This window comes from Trichoderma virens, assembly GCF_000170995.1.
Source record: "Trichoderma virens Gv29-8 chromosome Unknown TRIVIscaffold_77, whole genome shotgun sequence".
NCBI lineage: Eukaryota > Fungi > Ascomycota > Sordariomycetes > Hypocreales > Hypocreaceae > Trichoderma > Trichoderma virens.
In genome coordinates, this window is record NW_014013672.1 from 260,472 (window position 1) to 275,644 (window position 15,173).

Genomic DNA, 15,173 nt, shown 5'->3' on the forward strand with positions numbered 1-15,173 from the left:
CTGTTGAGCTAACAAGTGCCGCTGTTTGCGGAAGCTGTGGTGGGGGGAGAGTCACCGGCGAGCAGTTTTTTGGAGGGGCAGCATCCGGAGTCGGAGCAAGACAGAAGCTGAGCTACCCTGTAATGATCGATGTCGACATAAGGTATAGATTCACGGTGTGATATGCATGTCACGGGCTATAGGGATGCAAAACTACTAACCTTGCTTTCATCATGTACATCTGCATGCAATCTAGGTATCTATATATCCTCTCGGCTGATGTGATATCGGAGACAAGTCTGCATGGATGAGTCCCCTCGCCGAAGAGCAGGGACAATTGAGACGCGACTAGCCGGGAATTGCGTGATGCTCTGATGAGAGAATTGCAATGTTGGATTCATAATGTCCATGGCTATTATCGGAAATTAAGATGCCCCTTTGTAAGACTGAAGTTCACAAGGAGATACAACAAAGCTGTTATTGGCTCAAGATAGGTATATTCCGTAGAGCAAGTTGTAGTACCTGGTACATGTTGCCGTCTTGATAACGTCATCACCTACTCTCTGCCAAATCAACCAACTTCTTCCTCTCTCTCTCTCTCTCTCTTATCTCGCATCTCTACCATTTCGCGCAAATCTACAATGCCTCTCTTTTGCTTTCTCCCCTCTATCCATTCGCTGGGATTTGCCAAATAATCTCAGTCAAACAACAAGCCTACGACTCATCGTTCCCGCATCAACACCACTCTACACGGCAGCTGGCATCATGACCGTCCATCCCCTCGCCTGCAGCTGTCCGCCACTCTTCTGCCAGCCGTAGCCAGAAGCATGGCTCGAAGTACCCCAAATATGACCCGGAGACTTTTGAGGGGAAACATTCTTCCCCATTGGACAGCTTCGTTGGCCTTCAATACCCTGTAGCTCTTCTGCTTGCGGATGTTCCACAGCAGGTGTGTGGCTTTCCTGAAAACAAAGTGCACACCCGCAGGAAATATAAAAGTGGGTGCAAAACAAACAGAGCGCAAACGGACTGTTTATCTTCTGAATAAATTTGCAGCGCTTGCTCACCAGTCCCCCCCATTCTTCGGCCCTTCAACTCCTCTTCCCCTGGTGACCTCTCAACTTCGATTGTGGAAGAACATCTCCACCATGAGTTCGTCTTCTACCAAGGACAAGTTGGGCCAGGGACTTGGAAACCGAGTCCTGCTGGACAAGGTGGATAAGCTTCGTGAATTGGGCATCTCTCATCTCGTGCCTCTGCCGCAGGTCAGTCCTCACGATATCGTACCAAGAATGAACGGTTGAATAGGGTTGCTAATTTTCCGGCAGATGGTCGTGGTCGGAGACCAGAGTGCTGGCAAATCCAGTGTCCTCGAGTCCTTGACAGGATTCCACTTTCCGCGTTCTGCTACTCTGTGCACTCGTCATGCTACCGAGATTGTTTGCCGACGGGAACCTACAGAGAGCGTTGTGGTGTCCATCATCCCACACAACCCATCTCCGGAGCGCGAGAAGCTCATCAAGGACTTTCGCCGATCAACGGACATGATCCTTTCTGATGATTTCCCAAATATCTTTGAAGAAGTAGGTACCTTCATAACGCTTTCCCTCCCATCACTTCATCTTGAAGCGAAGATTAACAGGCATCTTTGTAGGCCGCCAAAGTGATGGGGATTAAGCTGTCTGAGGATGATGGAGAGGGATGCAGCGCTTTCAGCCTGGACGTCCTCAAAGTCGAAATCAGTGGCCCTGACGCGCTCCACCTCACTGTTATTGATGTTCCTGGCATGTTTGAGACTGTCACCCCAGGCTTGACGACTGAATCCGACATTGACTTGGTGAAGAACATGGTGAAGCGTTACATTCATGAGAGCCGAACCATTATACTTGCCGTGGTCCCTTGCAATGGCGACATTGCCAACCAAAAGATCCTTCGACTTGCCGCCGAGGCTGATCCTCAGGGAAAACGCACTTTGGGTGTGCTAACCAAACCTGACCTTGCCATTGAGAACGCAACCAAGGCGGTCATCTGCGATCTAGTCAACGGCAAGCGGCGAGATTTGCATCTTGGCTACTGCGTAGTCAAGAATCTCGGCGCTGATGACACATCTGGCAGCATGGATAGTCGTCAAAAGCAGGAACTGTCCCTGTTTGGACAAGCTCCATGGAACACTCTACCTTCTGACAGATTGGGTATCCCGGCACTTCGCTTCCGCATCAAACAACTCTTGATGGACCGAACCCGTGCAGAGTTCCCAATGGTCAAGAGCGAGATCATGGCGAATCTCAAGAAGAGCCAGGGGCTTCTCGCCGACATGGGGGAGCCTCGAAGCTCCACCGATCAACAACGTGCGTATGTTGGCAGAATTGCTTCGAGATTCATGCGAATCAAAGAGTACGGCCTAGATGCGTATTATACGCGCAGCAAGTTCTTTGAAGACCTCGAGATGAGATTGATTACTCGAATCCGTACAATCAACGAGGCCTTTTCTCGCATCATGCTCGAGAAGGGACATGCTAGAGAGTTTCATACCAAAGTAGAGCAGACTGCAGCTGAGAACCAGCCAGCGAATGAGGATGACGAATTACCTCAAGGTCGATCCTCGTTGTATGATGAGAAAATCCACTTCAAAATTCCAGACTTTGGGGAGGAAGACTTGAGTGACATTGTCACGGACCCGTATTGGTGCTCGAAGCCCGAGATGGGCGGTATGCTGGAGCACATCCAAGAGCAGTATATCAAGGCTCGAGGCTATGAGATGGGAACTGTAAGTTGTCAATCAAACCTTTTAACTATCATACAGTGCCTCTAACATGATTCTTCAGTTCAATGCCGAAATGCTGCCCTGCACTTTCAAAGAACAGGGCAAAAAGTGGCCATATATTGCATATGCGCACGTCTCCAACGCTGTGCTGATTGTCCATCACTTCATACGCCAGACTTTGGAGGAATGCTGCCCCGATGTTGCAGTCCGTGAAGAGCTCTGGAATTTCCTTTTGTATGGTTTTGAGGGGAACGACGGCCTGGTGAAGCGGTATGAGAGAGCCATGAATCACGTCGATTTTCTGCTGTCTGTTGAGTTTGAAAACCGAACCATGACGTATGACCCGCGATTCGAGGAAAAGTTCAGCCAGCTGAAGCTCAATGATCAACAGCTCAGCCCAAATGAGGGCAATGGAACGGAATCTGAGAAGCAGCCCAAGTCTTCACTCGAGGAGACGCGGATGACTATCCACAACGCTCTCCATGCGTACTATGGTCTTGCACGAAACCGCTTCGTCGACGTGATTTGTCAGCAGGCAATTGATTACCATCTGCTGTATGCAAAGGATGGACCGCTGACGGTGCTGTCGGACAATGTGGTCTTGGATATGACCGCACAACAGTTGGAGATTATTGCTGGGGAGGATCTGGCTGTGAAGGAGAAGAGAGAGAGGCTGACCAAGGAGATTGAATCCTTGACCCAGGCCCTCAAAATCCTCAGAGGTTGATGAATTTGCCAGGACTGAGCTTTGCGCTCACTAACAAAGGAAGGGAAAAGTTTATGCTGCATTAAAAGTGCTTTGAAGTGCTTTGTTGTTCTATGGATAGGGGAAGGCTCATCATTTTCTTGCATTGGTTAAAGGATAGATAGACTACACTGTTGTTGACTTCATCTTTGGACGACCAGGATAGATTGACGCTCAATTTACATTTGCCATTGACAAAATTAAAATGAATCTAGTAAGGTAACTTGCAAGACCTTGTACCAAACTCGCAGCATTAAAAAAAAAAAGAATCGCATTAAACCCGTGTATTACACCAAGCCCCGATCTCCAAAAAAACCCACCACCACTTCAACATTTACAGCCGCCGCACGTATCCATGGCGTTGGACGTAAACTTTCCGTCTGAGCTGCACCCGGAGTGAATGTTGGACGCAGAGCAAAAGTCCTGGACGTTGGGCGGGCACGTGAATCTGCGGTAGAGCTGGACGCCCGCGTCTTGCGCCTGTTCGACTGGGAGGGCGAGGGCAGCGGCGGGGAGGATGAAGAGGAAGAGAGTCGAAATCTATGTTGGTTGGGTGTTAGTTGGTTTGTTTATATTCGTGGTGTTGTGGAATGAATGGGGGAAGGTTCATTTATTTATTTTATTTATTTACCTTCATGGTTTGAATTGGTAGCTGTTCAGATGCGTATTATATGTGCTTTTTCGTAATCTCGCGTCGCAGCAATCGGTCTCTCGATAATCAAGATCCTCCAAAAATGAAATCTTGCCTTGCGTCGTCTCAGCGTTTTCTTATGCGGGATTCGACAGGAGTAAAAAAAGGGCACGCTGAATCCGGGGACGCCCCCTTTAAGTACTCGCCTGCCTCTCTGTATACCATTTTGGGGGGGTGGGATATTAAAAAATACAAATATATCGTGGTATTTTATTTTTCTTTTTGCACTCTTCTTGGACGAAATGTCTCACAACGCCACCGGCACACGCCCCCCCTTCCCCCCCGTGTCTATCTCCCGAGCTGTCAAACGAGACCTGACAAGCTCAGGAGAGATGCCGAGCAACCGAGGTAGCTGGACTGTCTTTCCCTGTTTCTCTCTCATGCTTTTTTTCGGCGGGTAGCTATTGTCATTCCTAGGGTTGGCTAGGATCCTATAAATCCGGAAAAAGGGCTAGAGCAGAGTCACGACTAGGATGGGGGAGGGCATATGCAAGGGAGGATTTTTTTTTTGGTCTTTTAGCTGCAACCAGGAGTAGCGCATTTTAGTCTTTTCTTTGCTTTTTGGTTCTAGGTGCTTTAGTAGTACATAGTACGAGGAAATGTCTTGGAAAAATGGGCGTGGCAGATGTCTTTTCCGGGTTTCATTGGTCTTTCGCTTGGGATGGTTGATTTCGAGGTGGCACGAGGCGAACGGCGATGGGATGCTAAATATAAACACTTGCAGCAAGGATTCAACTCTGGGATTGAAGGATTTATGTATATCAAGTAATGCATAAACATCTACCAAGAATGAATATACAGAATATATACAAAAAGAAAAGGCGTGCAAATCCCCCAAAATCTCATCTCTCAACCTCTCAAAACAACCCCCCCAAAGAACACCGATATCAAAAAAAATAAGAGGCAAACTCTTGCTTCGACCAACACCCACACCAGCCAGGCAAGTCTCAGCCGAAGATTCTATTCTTACACCCACACTGAGCACATACATACATTAGCACCTTTACAATACTAATACTACACGCACCTCCCCCAATACTAAAAATATCCCGCCTTAATCCGTGGGTAAAATGAACCTTTCCGGCGTGGCTTAAAGGGCACAAGGCACGCGAATCCAACACTAAAAAACCTCAAGACTCACATTCATTTCGCCTATTTCCTTTCGTGTCTCTGTCTAACCTCAGCTTTTTTTGCCACCAGTCACATTTGGCCCTTCTTTACTAGTGTCCTTTGTCACGGATAGATTCCTCCGCCGTCACTCGTACGACCATCGAATCAAAGCAGTAGCATCGGCCTCATGAGACTAGTGTCGTGAGATGCATTCCGCAAACATGATTGATTGTAACTTTATTTCATTGTGCTAAATGCTAAAGCTATCAAATTCAGCTCCATCCTCCGCCGCGTCTTCACGCCATATCCCTCATTTTCATGTCAGTCATTAGTGGGAGGCCTATTGCTGCCCTTCACAGGACAGGAAACCCCCCAAGTACACAATTTCCTCCGTGTCAATGTCAATAAGTTCAGTCGTCAAAGGGCTCAGAGATGGTAGAATGATGAATGGTGGTGAATATCCCATGCCTTTTTTTTCTGCCGTGTCGCCCGCAGAATAGATATTCAGCCATCCGAGTCCCAACAAAGAAAAACAAAAGAGATGGTAAAAAGCCAAAAAGTGCAGTAAAGCCTCCAAAACCAACAAATCAAACAACAATCACGCAGATTCTGTGTAGCTCATTCATACGTTTTTCGCATCTTGTATTCTCATAATGTCATAAATGCCCTTTCAGGCGAACAAAAGAGAGGAAGAAGAAGAAGAAAAGTGGAAAAGTCATCAATCAATAAATGGACAGGAAGAAAAAAAGGTATCGTCGTGTTGAGGAATGAAAAAGGGTGGTGGTGGCAATCCTATTCAGGGGACGTCTTCCCAACCGGGCTCAACCTCAACAGTCGTCCCCAGAGCTTCTCGACCCTGTCGGATCATGTCTTGTAATTGTTTGTTGAAAGCCGACATGCGCTCGTCGGCATCGCGCTCCTCCATTTGGCGGCGAACAGCCAGTTTCCTGGCCTCGGCGTCGAGCCGTGGGCTGGCGTCAATCTCGTTGACTCTACTAGTAGCCACTGAGGCTATGCTGTCGCGGCGGCGACGCCCAGACCAGGCCGACGGCTCGGAAGACGACGGTATGAGTGTGTGTCGGCGCCTCCGGCTCTGCTCAAAGGTCGAGAGCGCAGCCGACGAGGCAACGACGACTGAAGAGTTGGCCTTGACAGGGATCCTGCTGGCTGTAGGCGGCTTGGGGACGCTTACGGGGGCCTTGAAGGAGGCAAACGAAGCTGCCGATGCCGGCTGCAGGGGCCTAAGGGAGCTCACATCGGACATTCGACTGCCCGGACGGCTTGCGGCGCGACTGGCAGGGCGAAGAGGAGCTGGGCTAGAGGTTGTGGGTGTGGAAAAGCTGCTTGGGGGCCCCATGCGGTGGTCGGCCATGGGCGTCTGCTGGGCGCGATGGCGAGGGGATACACGAGCTGAAGAGGGTAGCTTTCGGGGCGTCCTTGTCTCAGTCTCGCGGTCGAGCTCGTGGACCATGACCCAGTTGTTGCCCAGCTCACTCCCGCTCTCGGTATGCCTGCGTCGCTTGGGCGCCGGGCCGGTGGGCGTTGATGCACCGCTGTCGTATGGAGACTCATAGCCCGCATTCTGGCTGTTGCTGCTGTAGTGGCTCCGTTTGGAGAGCTGTTCACGTCCATGTCGTGCTCTCTCTCGGCCGCCAAAGTGGTAGTTGCGGCTTGGCTGTGGGTGTTGCTGCTCTTCTTGTTGATAGCTGCCTTGGAAGTAATACGTCTGGTCGCCGTTGGAGCCCGTCTCGTCAACGCTAACACCTGCACTCGTCATCTTATACGACGTGCCGCCTCCTGCGTAAAAGCCCTTGAAGGCACCGGCCTTGCAAAACTCCCACACCCGGCCAACGACGCCCCCAATGGTGGAAAAGGCAAATGATCCCCAACCCGCAGATTGTGTCGACTGTATGGGTTCGGGCTGGGTGAAGAGCGGCGTCGGCCCGTTGGAGTCGTCATCCATTTCATCTCGCGATCGCTTCGTGCCCAGGGCTCGTCTATAGTCGGAGTCGGAGTACATGCTCTCGCCCATGGCGGTGTCGGCGTCGTCGGGATTGGAGCCGATGACGGGCGTGTGAAGCTGGCCGGCGAGGGCATAGGCTCTCGGGGCGCTGTCCATGTAGACCTCCTCAAAGAAGCCGCCGGTCTGCACGCGAGGGACGCTGCTGCGGCTCCATTTCCGCTTGGAGGACTCGGTCGCAAAGGTCGACGACGAGAGATAGTCGGTGCTGGAGCTGGGCGACGCGGGCGGCCGGAACAGGCCCGGGTGGACGCCGTCGTGAAACGTGCCGGACATGTGGAAATGCGAAGCAAATGTCATGACTCTGTCGATTTGTCTTCGTTATTCTTCTTCGCTCTGTCGCTCGCTGTCTCGACCTCGCTGTCGCTCCCGTTGGCTGCTGCAGAGCCGGTGCCGCAGAGCAAAGGCTGCTGGGAATGGTCGGATGCCGGAGCTCGCTGCTCGCTGCCTCGTGTGCTGCCCAATGATTCACCGTCCCAACTCGATCCCCAACAGCCGAGTCTAGCTGAGCAGAGCTGAACCGCAACGGATAGGCAGTGAATGAATGGCGCTGCCCTGCTGACGCGCCGCTGCTCTAGTCCGCACCGTAACTTGGCGATGGTGTGCCCTCTCTCGCTGTCCTCCTTGTTCCAACTCTGTGCTGCCTAGCCACTGGGAAATGTCTTGCTTTTTTTTTCTTGCCTGGCTCTTATCGCCCGCCTCGTGACCGTCGTAAACCGGGGGGGAAAATGGCCTTCGTCACACCCTCTTTCTCCTCTCGCTTGCTGCGCCTTGGAATGCGGAGGTGGCGCCTCTGATAAGCCCAGCAACCACAGCGGCAAAGCTCTGGCAAGACAAGGAGGAGTTAAAAAAACAGGGATATGGCAGAGACGCAATCGCCAAACCCGGAATTGATATGTGAGGTTCCCGTGGCCCCCCAAGCTGCAGTGCAAGCAGCAATTCGACAAGCTAGTGAGCGAGTTCCTGCAGGAAAAAAAAGGGGCGAGTCAGGCGGTGGGAAGCTCAACCACTGATATACTACTAGTATACAATATTTCGAGCTCTCAGTCTCTTTTCCCCAGCGTCTCTGATTGCAACTCCGGGCAGCGGTGAGAGAGAGAGAGTCGACGGATGACAAAGTGGGTTTTGCGCAGCGAGTGTGGCTCTTCCCAACCTCCGCAGTTTCCCAGCCCTGGTCGCTTGCTCGCTTCGTTCTTTGAGGAGCTTGGACTCGACTCGAGCTCGACCAGCCTGTCCGGCTCTAGCGGGACTGTGACTGCAATTGACACAACTGGATTTGTGCTTGTGCTTGTGCGTTTGCATGAACAGACAATGGAAGCAATCCGGTTCGCCCGGCCACAAGGTTTAAGTGGTCTGGCGGAGAAAAGCATCTCCCCACACGCACTGGCGGATGGTCACCAGGCACCAGCAGCCCGCTAGAGTGTGTTGCCAGGGGCAATCACGAGATGGTGACATGAATCTTGATATCATATCATATCAGTGTCTGTGTATAAGGTGTCAACGTGGCATTGATTGGCGTTGGTGTTGGTTGATGGTTGATTGCTGCCAAGTTAAAGTTGTAGTAGCCGCTCATTCACGCGTCCTGCCTGACCAAACCAGACCAAACCAGACCAAAACAAAGATGCCACAATCAAGTCTATAAGCCCTCTATTATCCCGCCGTGCCGAATGTGAATTCACCTTCTTCCCTTCTTTAACAATACATGACTAAAAAAAAAAAGCACGCAATATGGCATCCATCATCATTTTCGCTCGTAGTACTCGTCCTGGCCACGGTTCGTCTCCGCAGACACGCCCCCCTCCATGCCCTTCTCGCCGTGAACGTGCTCCTTATTCTTCCAGAATGCATCTCTCTCCTGCAGCAGCTCATCTGCCCACTCCTTCATTTCAGGCAGTGTAACCTTTGTAGCGACATATGCAAACTCGCCCAGGTCTACCTGTCCCTTGCCCTGCTTCTCGTACTCAACCATCTGCAACAGCAGCTCGATCTTGTCTACGTCGTGTACAAAGTGGCTGTCCAGCGTCTTGGAGTCTTCATACTCCTGCCACACAGCCCGGATCTCAGCTCCAACATCGCCTCCAGAAACACCTCGCAGCAGGTTCTTGGTTAAAAAGTCCATCGTCTCAGCCTCGCGCCGGTTCTTCTCCGTCTTGGGGACGCCGTCAACTGGTGTAATGTCTCCAACCAAGAGCTCGGCCATATCGTGGATCAGTGCCATCTTCATACACTTGGGAAGATCCAGCTTCTTGGCTAGCGCAGGAGGCGCAAACATGGTGATGAGAGACATGCGGTACATGTGATCAGAAATCGACTCGCCCCTGCAACAAAACCTCCCGTTAGCCGCTGTGCGCCAGTAATTACACCATTGCACCATGGTGCTCCCAAGTACTGACCTTTCGATTCCAAACCGCCGCCACCCCTCGCGCTTTGTAGTCTTGAGTCGAGAAAGCATGTGGAAAAAGGGAATCGGAGAACTAGAGTCTTCGGCAGGCGCCTCGCTGGGAATCTCCTCGAGAACTCTGTTGACGGTCCATTCTCCCGAAAGCTTTACGGCCGGTGCAAAGCCCAGATCTGCGTCGCGTTAGTCATGTGTGCAAGTGATGGGAGGACAAGACGTAAACCTACTGGCAACAACGTCCGGCACCTTTGCGCCATTCTCCCTCTCTGTTTGCGATCCCATGATGCCCAGATGCGCTGGATTTCTTTTCGCTGTCTTGGTTCTTATCGCTTGTTATCGGCAATCTTTGTCGCGGGGTTCTCGGCGGGCAGAGCGGGCAAAACGAACGGGGAGGGTAGAGCCAAATTGCGCAGTCGCTGAGAGTATTTGGAAGAGTGAATTGGATTAACGAGAAAAGAGGAAATGATCTAGGTCGGGTGCAATTTATAAACGAGGAAGGGGAAGAAAAGGAAGAAGAGGCAAAAGGAGAGGTCAAGAGAAAAGGCCCAGTCGCAAGCAGTTACTGCACTGAATCGGGCGGCCACTGCCCTGGAGCTCCTTCCCTTCCGCTATGAGTAACTCGGCGCCCCGTAATTTGTATGGCAGCCTGTTAGTGGCCAGGGGTGGGGCCGTCTATCGATTATCGATTACTGCTATTTAGTACAGGGGGATTTTGGGAAGTCCAGCATTAAGATATTGGATGTCACCAACTTCTCAGCATGATTGTGATTAATATCGGGGGTAACACGGAGTCTTGACAGCTGATAGGATTCGCCACACGGGCATAGTAACACCGTCAAATTTTTTTTTAACTTTTTTTTCTTTTTTTGGTTGGAATCGTGCACTTGTGCTTTGTATTACGCAACCGCCTGTCGTGTATCTACAGTTTGCCAGCAACACTACACTTTGTTTGCAATCAAGATCCAACTAGACCAATGCAAACGCCCATCATTCAAAGAGGCCAAACAACGTCCTAATGTTACCAATCCAACTGATCATGGGAGGTATGGACTGAAAAGGCATCTTAATAACAGTATTGCACCAAATCCCCATGAGTGTGCGTGCTACCTCTAGCTTTGTGAAGAGAAACTCAAACCAAGAAAGCCACCAAAGTAAATACGACCACTATGCAACAGGAAGCCCTGTCCTTATCCTTATGGGGACCCAATATAGCCATGAGGGACGCCATGATGGGGAAAAAAAGGAAAAGACGGCTACTGCGTAGTTAGCTAAGCAGAGATATATCGCACAAGTTGCAAGTTACCTACGTCTTCCATCATGACAGCAGCCAGCTGCCCTCATCCTCCTCATCGCTTTCCACGGCGTGTTCGTCTATCAATTCATACCATGGTGGACTCGGACCAGGTTCTCCCCTTGGATTGCGAAAGAAGTTGTAAATTTGTTGTAGAGGATTCACAACGATCATGATTGTAACGGCCACGAGGACACCCGCCATGGCAATGTAGGCGGACCTCGCGAGAAAGTTCAATCTACAGTGATGTTAGCCATATCTGACAAAGACACTAGAGATACGAGTCAACATACTCGGCGAATAGAGTCATTTTGCAGTTTTGTTAGCCTAATGTATGGCGAGGAAAAGGGAAGATGGAAATGCAGACTCAGAGGGAGTGGAGGCCGCCGTTCTTATAGCATCCAGTGTTTTGGGTGTATACTATATGGGTCTCTTTCTATCGAGACGGAGAATTAAGTTTTGAGGCCATGTGAACATTTACAAAGCTTCACAGCGATAAAAAATGGGTATTCATTGTAAGTAGTGCTCCGAGAAAAGGGGCCTACCCACAAAGTCTCCCGGAGCAGTAGCCTAGGACATACGTACTCCATGCTCATGTATAGCCTCACTTATCGTGACAATATATTTTGGGCCAGATATAACAAGCAGAGATACGACACGGTGAAGAAATCGAGGAAATCGTTAACAGGCGAAGGACCAATCCTTACTTGGAACATCTCCTGAGAGTATGCAAGAGAGAATACACCAGGTACACAATCGCAAGCAATATGAACGGCATATCCCAAGGCTGAGCTCGCAGCTTTTGTTCTCTACCGCGATAAGCTCAATATACGTCCATCTCTACAACCTCGAGAAGTATCTTGGCCCGCTTTCGTCTCCATTTCCCACCCAATCTCATAAAACCCCATCCTCAAAACCCTAAACCCCCAACGCAACGCCTCACTCTTCACCTCCAAATCTCCTTCCGAAATCCCTCCGTCAGCCTCTCATCCTCGCCGTAATCCTCCTGCCACCCCGTAAACCCACGCTCCAGCAAAAGAACTTCCTGGTCCGCCGGCGGCGCCTCGCCCAGGGCCGCCAGCAGGCCGTCTCTCTCGCGCAGGTACTTAAGGGCCGCAAAGGGGCCCCGCTGCTGGCTCAGCGCGCAGTGGAAGATGACGGTCTTCTTGTCCTTGACTTTGCGGAGGAGGGTGGGCATGAGGGCGTCGATTTTGTTGCAGGGGATGTTTGTTGAGCCTTTGATGTGGCCGCCGATGTAGTCTGTTTTTAATAATTAGCTATCACTATCAACACTATAATTTCTGATATGCCACCAGTTTGAAGTACATCATCAAAACCATCGTCAATCAGATATTAAAATTGAAATGAAAAGAAGAGGAAGCTAGAATCACAACATACCGACATCTCGAACATCAATCACGGCAAAACTAGGCTCTGCCTGCTCCTGCTCTTCCAGAATCTTCTCAGAGAGCGCCTTCGCAGACACTCTCTTAAGCGACGCAACAGTATAGTTTGACATCTTTCTCGCAGGAAAAAGCCTCTTGTTCGCTGAAAAAAGGTGAAAAGTGCGCATAGACTACTGCTTATATAAAGGATCGACGCTCTCCAGACTAAAACCAGAGGTTTTGTTGAGTGAGACACATGCAGCACAGAGAGGAAATGAAGAAAAAGAGAAACGCTATTGGCGATGAAATGTCAAGCGTGCCTGAAAGCAAGTATAAGCGTCAGGCACATTTATGGAGAGCAGAAAGCTAGCATGCATCTGCTGGCAGTGGGGGCCGTGCGTCCAATAGAAGCTCGCCAGGTTGACGGATTTGTCTCTGTCTGTCTGAGAGTCAAGTTTGCGTTGTTTCGATGAGTTTCTGTGGCTCGTATCACCCTTATTGGCTCATTACACAACGTGGTATTGGGCAGAGATGGGAGATTTAATGTCCAAAAAAAAAGTATCATTGATTCAAGGGTATTTTGTTGCGCGTACCCCTTCTACTCCATTGTCTTATAGGTGTAAATATATAGGTAGGAATATGTAACATGTAACAAACACACCAAAACCGCTTCGGAAAGTGAGCAGCTTTCCCCGTCATGTATCATTGTAATAATTGGAAATCAAGCAATTGCCCCAGTCGCCAGACTCGCAAGAAAACAAACAAACTTCGTACGCCCCGGATATTCCCAACGCCTTCATGCCTTACCGACCCACCCTGCGTTGCTGAAAAAGTCAAATAGTCTAGCACCCTTTTGCGAGTCCAGTCTGCAAATCTCTTTGGCTTGCTTCTTCTTAAGCGTTCCATTGCCCTTGATGGCTTCCTTGAGGATTTGCTCCTTGATCATTAGGTACGGCTTGGGCTGCAGCCGAACCACCTCGCACAGCTTCGCCTCCTCCGGTGTGAGGAGATGCAAGTCAGGGGCATTCTCTTGCGTCAGTTGCAAGGGCTGCACGCCTGAGATGGGCTGTGGAACATATTTTTGCTTGCTTGGGCTATGGCCATTGATGCCATTGACCCCATTGATGCCGTTGACTCCATTTGTGTGGCCGTTGGTCAAGGGCTTGACATCCTCCCCATTGGTCTCTCCGTTGGTCTGTGCTGGGCGCAGCGGCAGGTCAGGGGCAATGAGAAGTGCCGCTCCGCTTGGAGGCTCTGGGGGAGGTTGAGCCTTTGAGCGCTGGCTTGATGCCAGCCGCTCCCTATCCATAGACCCCATGGGTATGGATTTCTGTATCCTGGTTGCCTTTTCCGCTTCATACTTTTCGCCGCTCCGGAGGTCCCCTATCCGCAGGCTACGCCATTCTTGGAGTTGGGTAATTGCCTGCCTGAGATTCAGCTCATCTTGTAAGCCCTGAGTAAAGTCTTCAAAGTCTTTATGGTTCATAATACGACCAAACGGCTTCGCCCTTTGCAGTAGGTCCTTTTCTTCCTTGGTCTTCTTCTTCTCTTGTTTGGTATTTTCCCGGTAGTCGAGCAGGTTATGCTCGAAAATTACCTTTTTACGTTCCACTCGCTGCGTCAGACGGCAGTTGTAGATTTCCATGACCGTCAACTTGAGTTCCATCTCGGGCTCAAGCTCTCCCGTTCTCGGATTCAATCCATCACCAGGGTCGAACTGCATGAGCTGCACCGCCTCTTCGGCCTCGTTGGCGTACTCTGTCTCAAACTCGAGACGGCCAGGCATGTAGCCCTGGATCTCGTGACAGCTAGGAACACTAGCCGTTGGCTTCGTCTTTGGCTGAAGGGCCGGCGCATTCTTAGACGCCTCTCTTCGCTCTTCGATTCGCCGCTTCTTGCGAGCCTGAAACTCTTCTCGTGGGATTTCGTTGGCGAGTTCGCAGTTGTGGGGGCTGCATCTTTTGGGCAGCGGAAAGGTGGGTGCGTTGACAAATGTCTTGAGATAGTGGTCGCGCACTTCGTCCTTTTCGCGGAAGCCTCCAATGTGATCGGCGATATCGGCCCAGGAGCCAAGTCCATATATCTCTGCACCCTCCAGCAGCAGCAGTTCCTCATCAGCTCCCCATTCGCGGTCAAATATGGGGAACGAATTCTGCTCGATTACACGAAACGAGTGTGTTGCGGGATCGTGGGCGTTGCGAGCCTCTCCCTTGCCAAAGCAAGGTACGCAGAGGTCGAAATCCGAACATGCAGGGTCGGCGCATCTGATACGGACCTTGTGTTTATGTCAGCAGCTGGAACCCCCAAGATGGATGATGCCAGTCCAATTGGCGTGGCCTCACTCACCGTAGAGGTAATGTCGCACGAACAAACGTCGCAAACGTATTTGACACCACCCTCCCCTCCCCTAGTCGCCGTCTTCTTGCGAATAACGCCCATCTTGGAGAGTGTCGCAGCACGTCAGCGGTTTGGCGCGATGCTTCGCACCCTGGGATTGGTGGAGCAGGCCGGAAAAACAGCGGCAGCAGCGAGGGGGGCTGCAGATGCGGTAGGGGGTTAAAAAGAGTGTCCAGAGAAAGCGCTCGCTCTGGAGATGAATATGCGGCGCTTTTTTTGATGGATTTCGCTGAGCTGCGATGGTGGCCGATGGAAATGAGGCCGGATGCCGCCCAGCAATCGCGGCCAGATGATGTTGGGATGTCGCGATCCGGTGGAGCCAGCAATGCGCTCGCCCATGGAATTCGCTGGAGCTTGGGAGGCAGCAGAGCGGGCCTAGCCAGATGTGGATGA

At 51.0% G+C, this 15,173-nt stretch overlaps 7 protein-coding genes across 7 annotated transcripts; 1 reads left to right on the forward strand and 6 right to left on the reverse strand.

Moving 5' to 3' along the window:
• Positions 1-1,127: 1,127 nt before the first annotated feature.
• On the forward strand, positions 1,128-3,470 carry TRIVIDRAFT_50405 (uncharacterized protein; the record flags this gene model as incomplete). Its single annotated transcript, XM_014099598.1, has 4 exons — positions 1,128-1,244; positions 1,308-1,562; positions 1,634-2,746; positions 2,805-3,470. 4 exons carry the CDS (start codon positions 1,128-1,130, stop codon positions 3,468-3,470), a joined length of 2,151 nt encoding a protein of 716 aa, XP_013955073.1.
• A 345-nt stretch (positions 3,471-3,815) lies between these two features.
• On the reverse strand, positions 3,816-4,125 carry TRIVIDRAFT_223574 (uncharacterized protein; the record flags this gene model as incomplete). Its single annotated transcript, XM_014099599.1, has 2 exons — positions 3,816-4,028; positions 4,120-4,125. The coding sequence occupies 2 exons, from the start codon at positions 4,123-4,125 to the stop codon at positions 3,816-3,818; spliced, it is 219 nt and encodes a 72-aa protein (XP_013955074.1).
• Positions 4,126-6,094: 1,969 nt separating this feature from the next.
• Positions 6,095-7,609, reverse strand: TRIVIDRAFT_116487 (uncharacterized protein; the record flags this gene model as incomplete). Its single annotated transcript, XM_014099600.1, has 3 exons — positions 6,095-6,385; positions 6,443-6,929; positions 7,014-7,609. Coding segments are annotated over 3 exons (1,374 nt in total), but the record flags the coding sequence as incomplete, so codon positions are not given.
• Positions 7,610-9,050: 1,441 nt separating this feature from the next.
• On the reverse strand, positions 9,051-9,989 carry TRIVIDRAFT_50338 (uncharacterized protein; the record flags this gene model as incomplete). The annotated part of the gene is made up of 3 exons (XM_014099601.1): positions 9,051-9,627; positions 9,703-9,880; positions 9,935-9,989. 3 exons carry the CDS (start codon positions 9,987-9,989, stop codon positions 9,051-9,053), a joined length of 810 nt encoding a protein of 269 aa, XP_013955076.1.
• Positions 9,990-11,022: 1,033 nt separating this feature from the next.
• TRIVIDRAFT_223577 (uncharacterized protein) lies at positions 11,023-11,308 on the reverse strand (the record flags this gene model as incomplete). The annotated part of the gene is made up of 2 exons (XM_014099602.1): positions 11,023-11,236; positions 11,292-11,308. The coding sequence occupies 2 exons, from the start codon at positions 11,306-11,308 to the stop codon at positions 11,023-11,025; spliced, it is 231 nt and encodes a 76-aa protein (XP_013955077.1).
• Positions 11,309-11,944: 636 nt separating this feature from the next.
• On the reverse strand, positions 11,945-12,517 carry TRIVIDRAFT_50448 (uncharacterized protein; the record flags this gene model as incomplete). Its single annotated transcript, XM_014099603.1, has 2 exons — positions 11,945-12,258; positions 12,397-12,517. 2 exons carry the CDS (start codon positions 12,515-12,517, stop codon positions 11,945-11,947), a joined length of 435 nt encoding a protein of 144 aa, XP_013955078.1.
• Positions 12,518-13,179: 662 nt separating this feature from the next.
• Positions 13,180-14,822, reverse strand: TRIVIDRAFT_50508 (uncharacterized protein; the record flags this gene model as incomplete). The annotated part of the gene is made up of 2 exons (XM_014099604.1): positions 13,180-14,658; positions 14,730-14,822. The coding sequence occupies 2 exons, from the start codon at positions 14,820-14,822 to the stop codon at positions 13,180-13,182; spliced, it is 1,572 nt and encodes a 523-aa protein (XP_013955079.1).
• Positions 14,823-15,173: the final 351 nt, after the last annotated feature.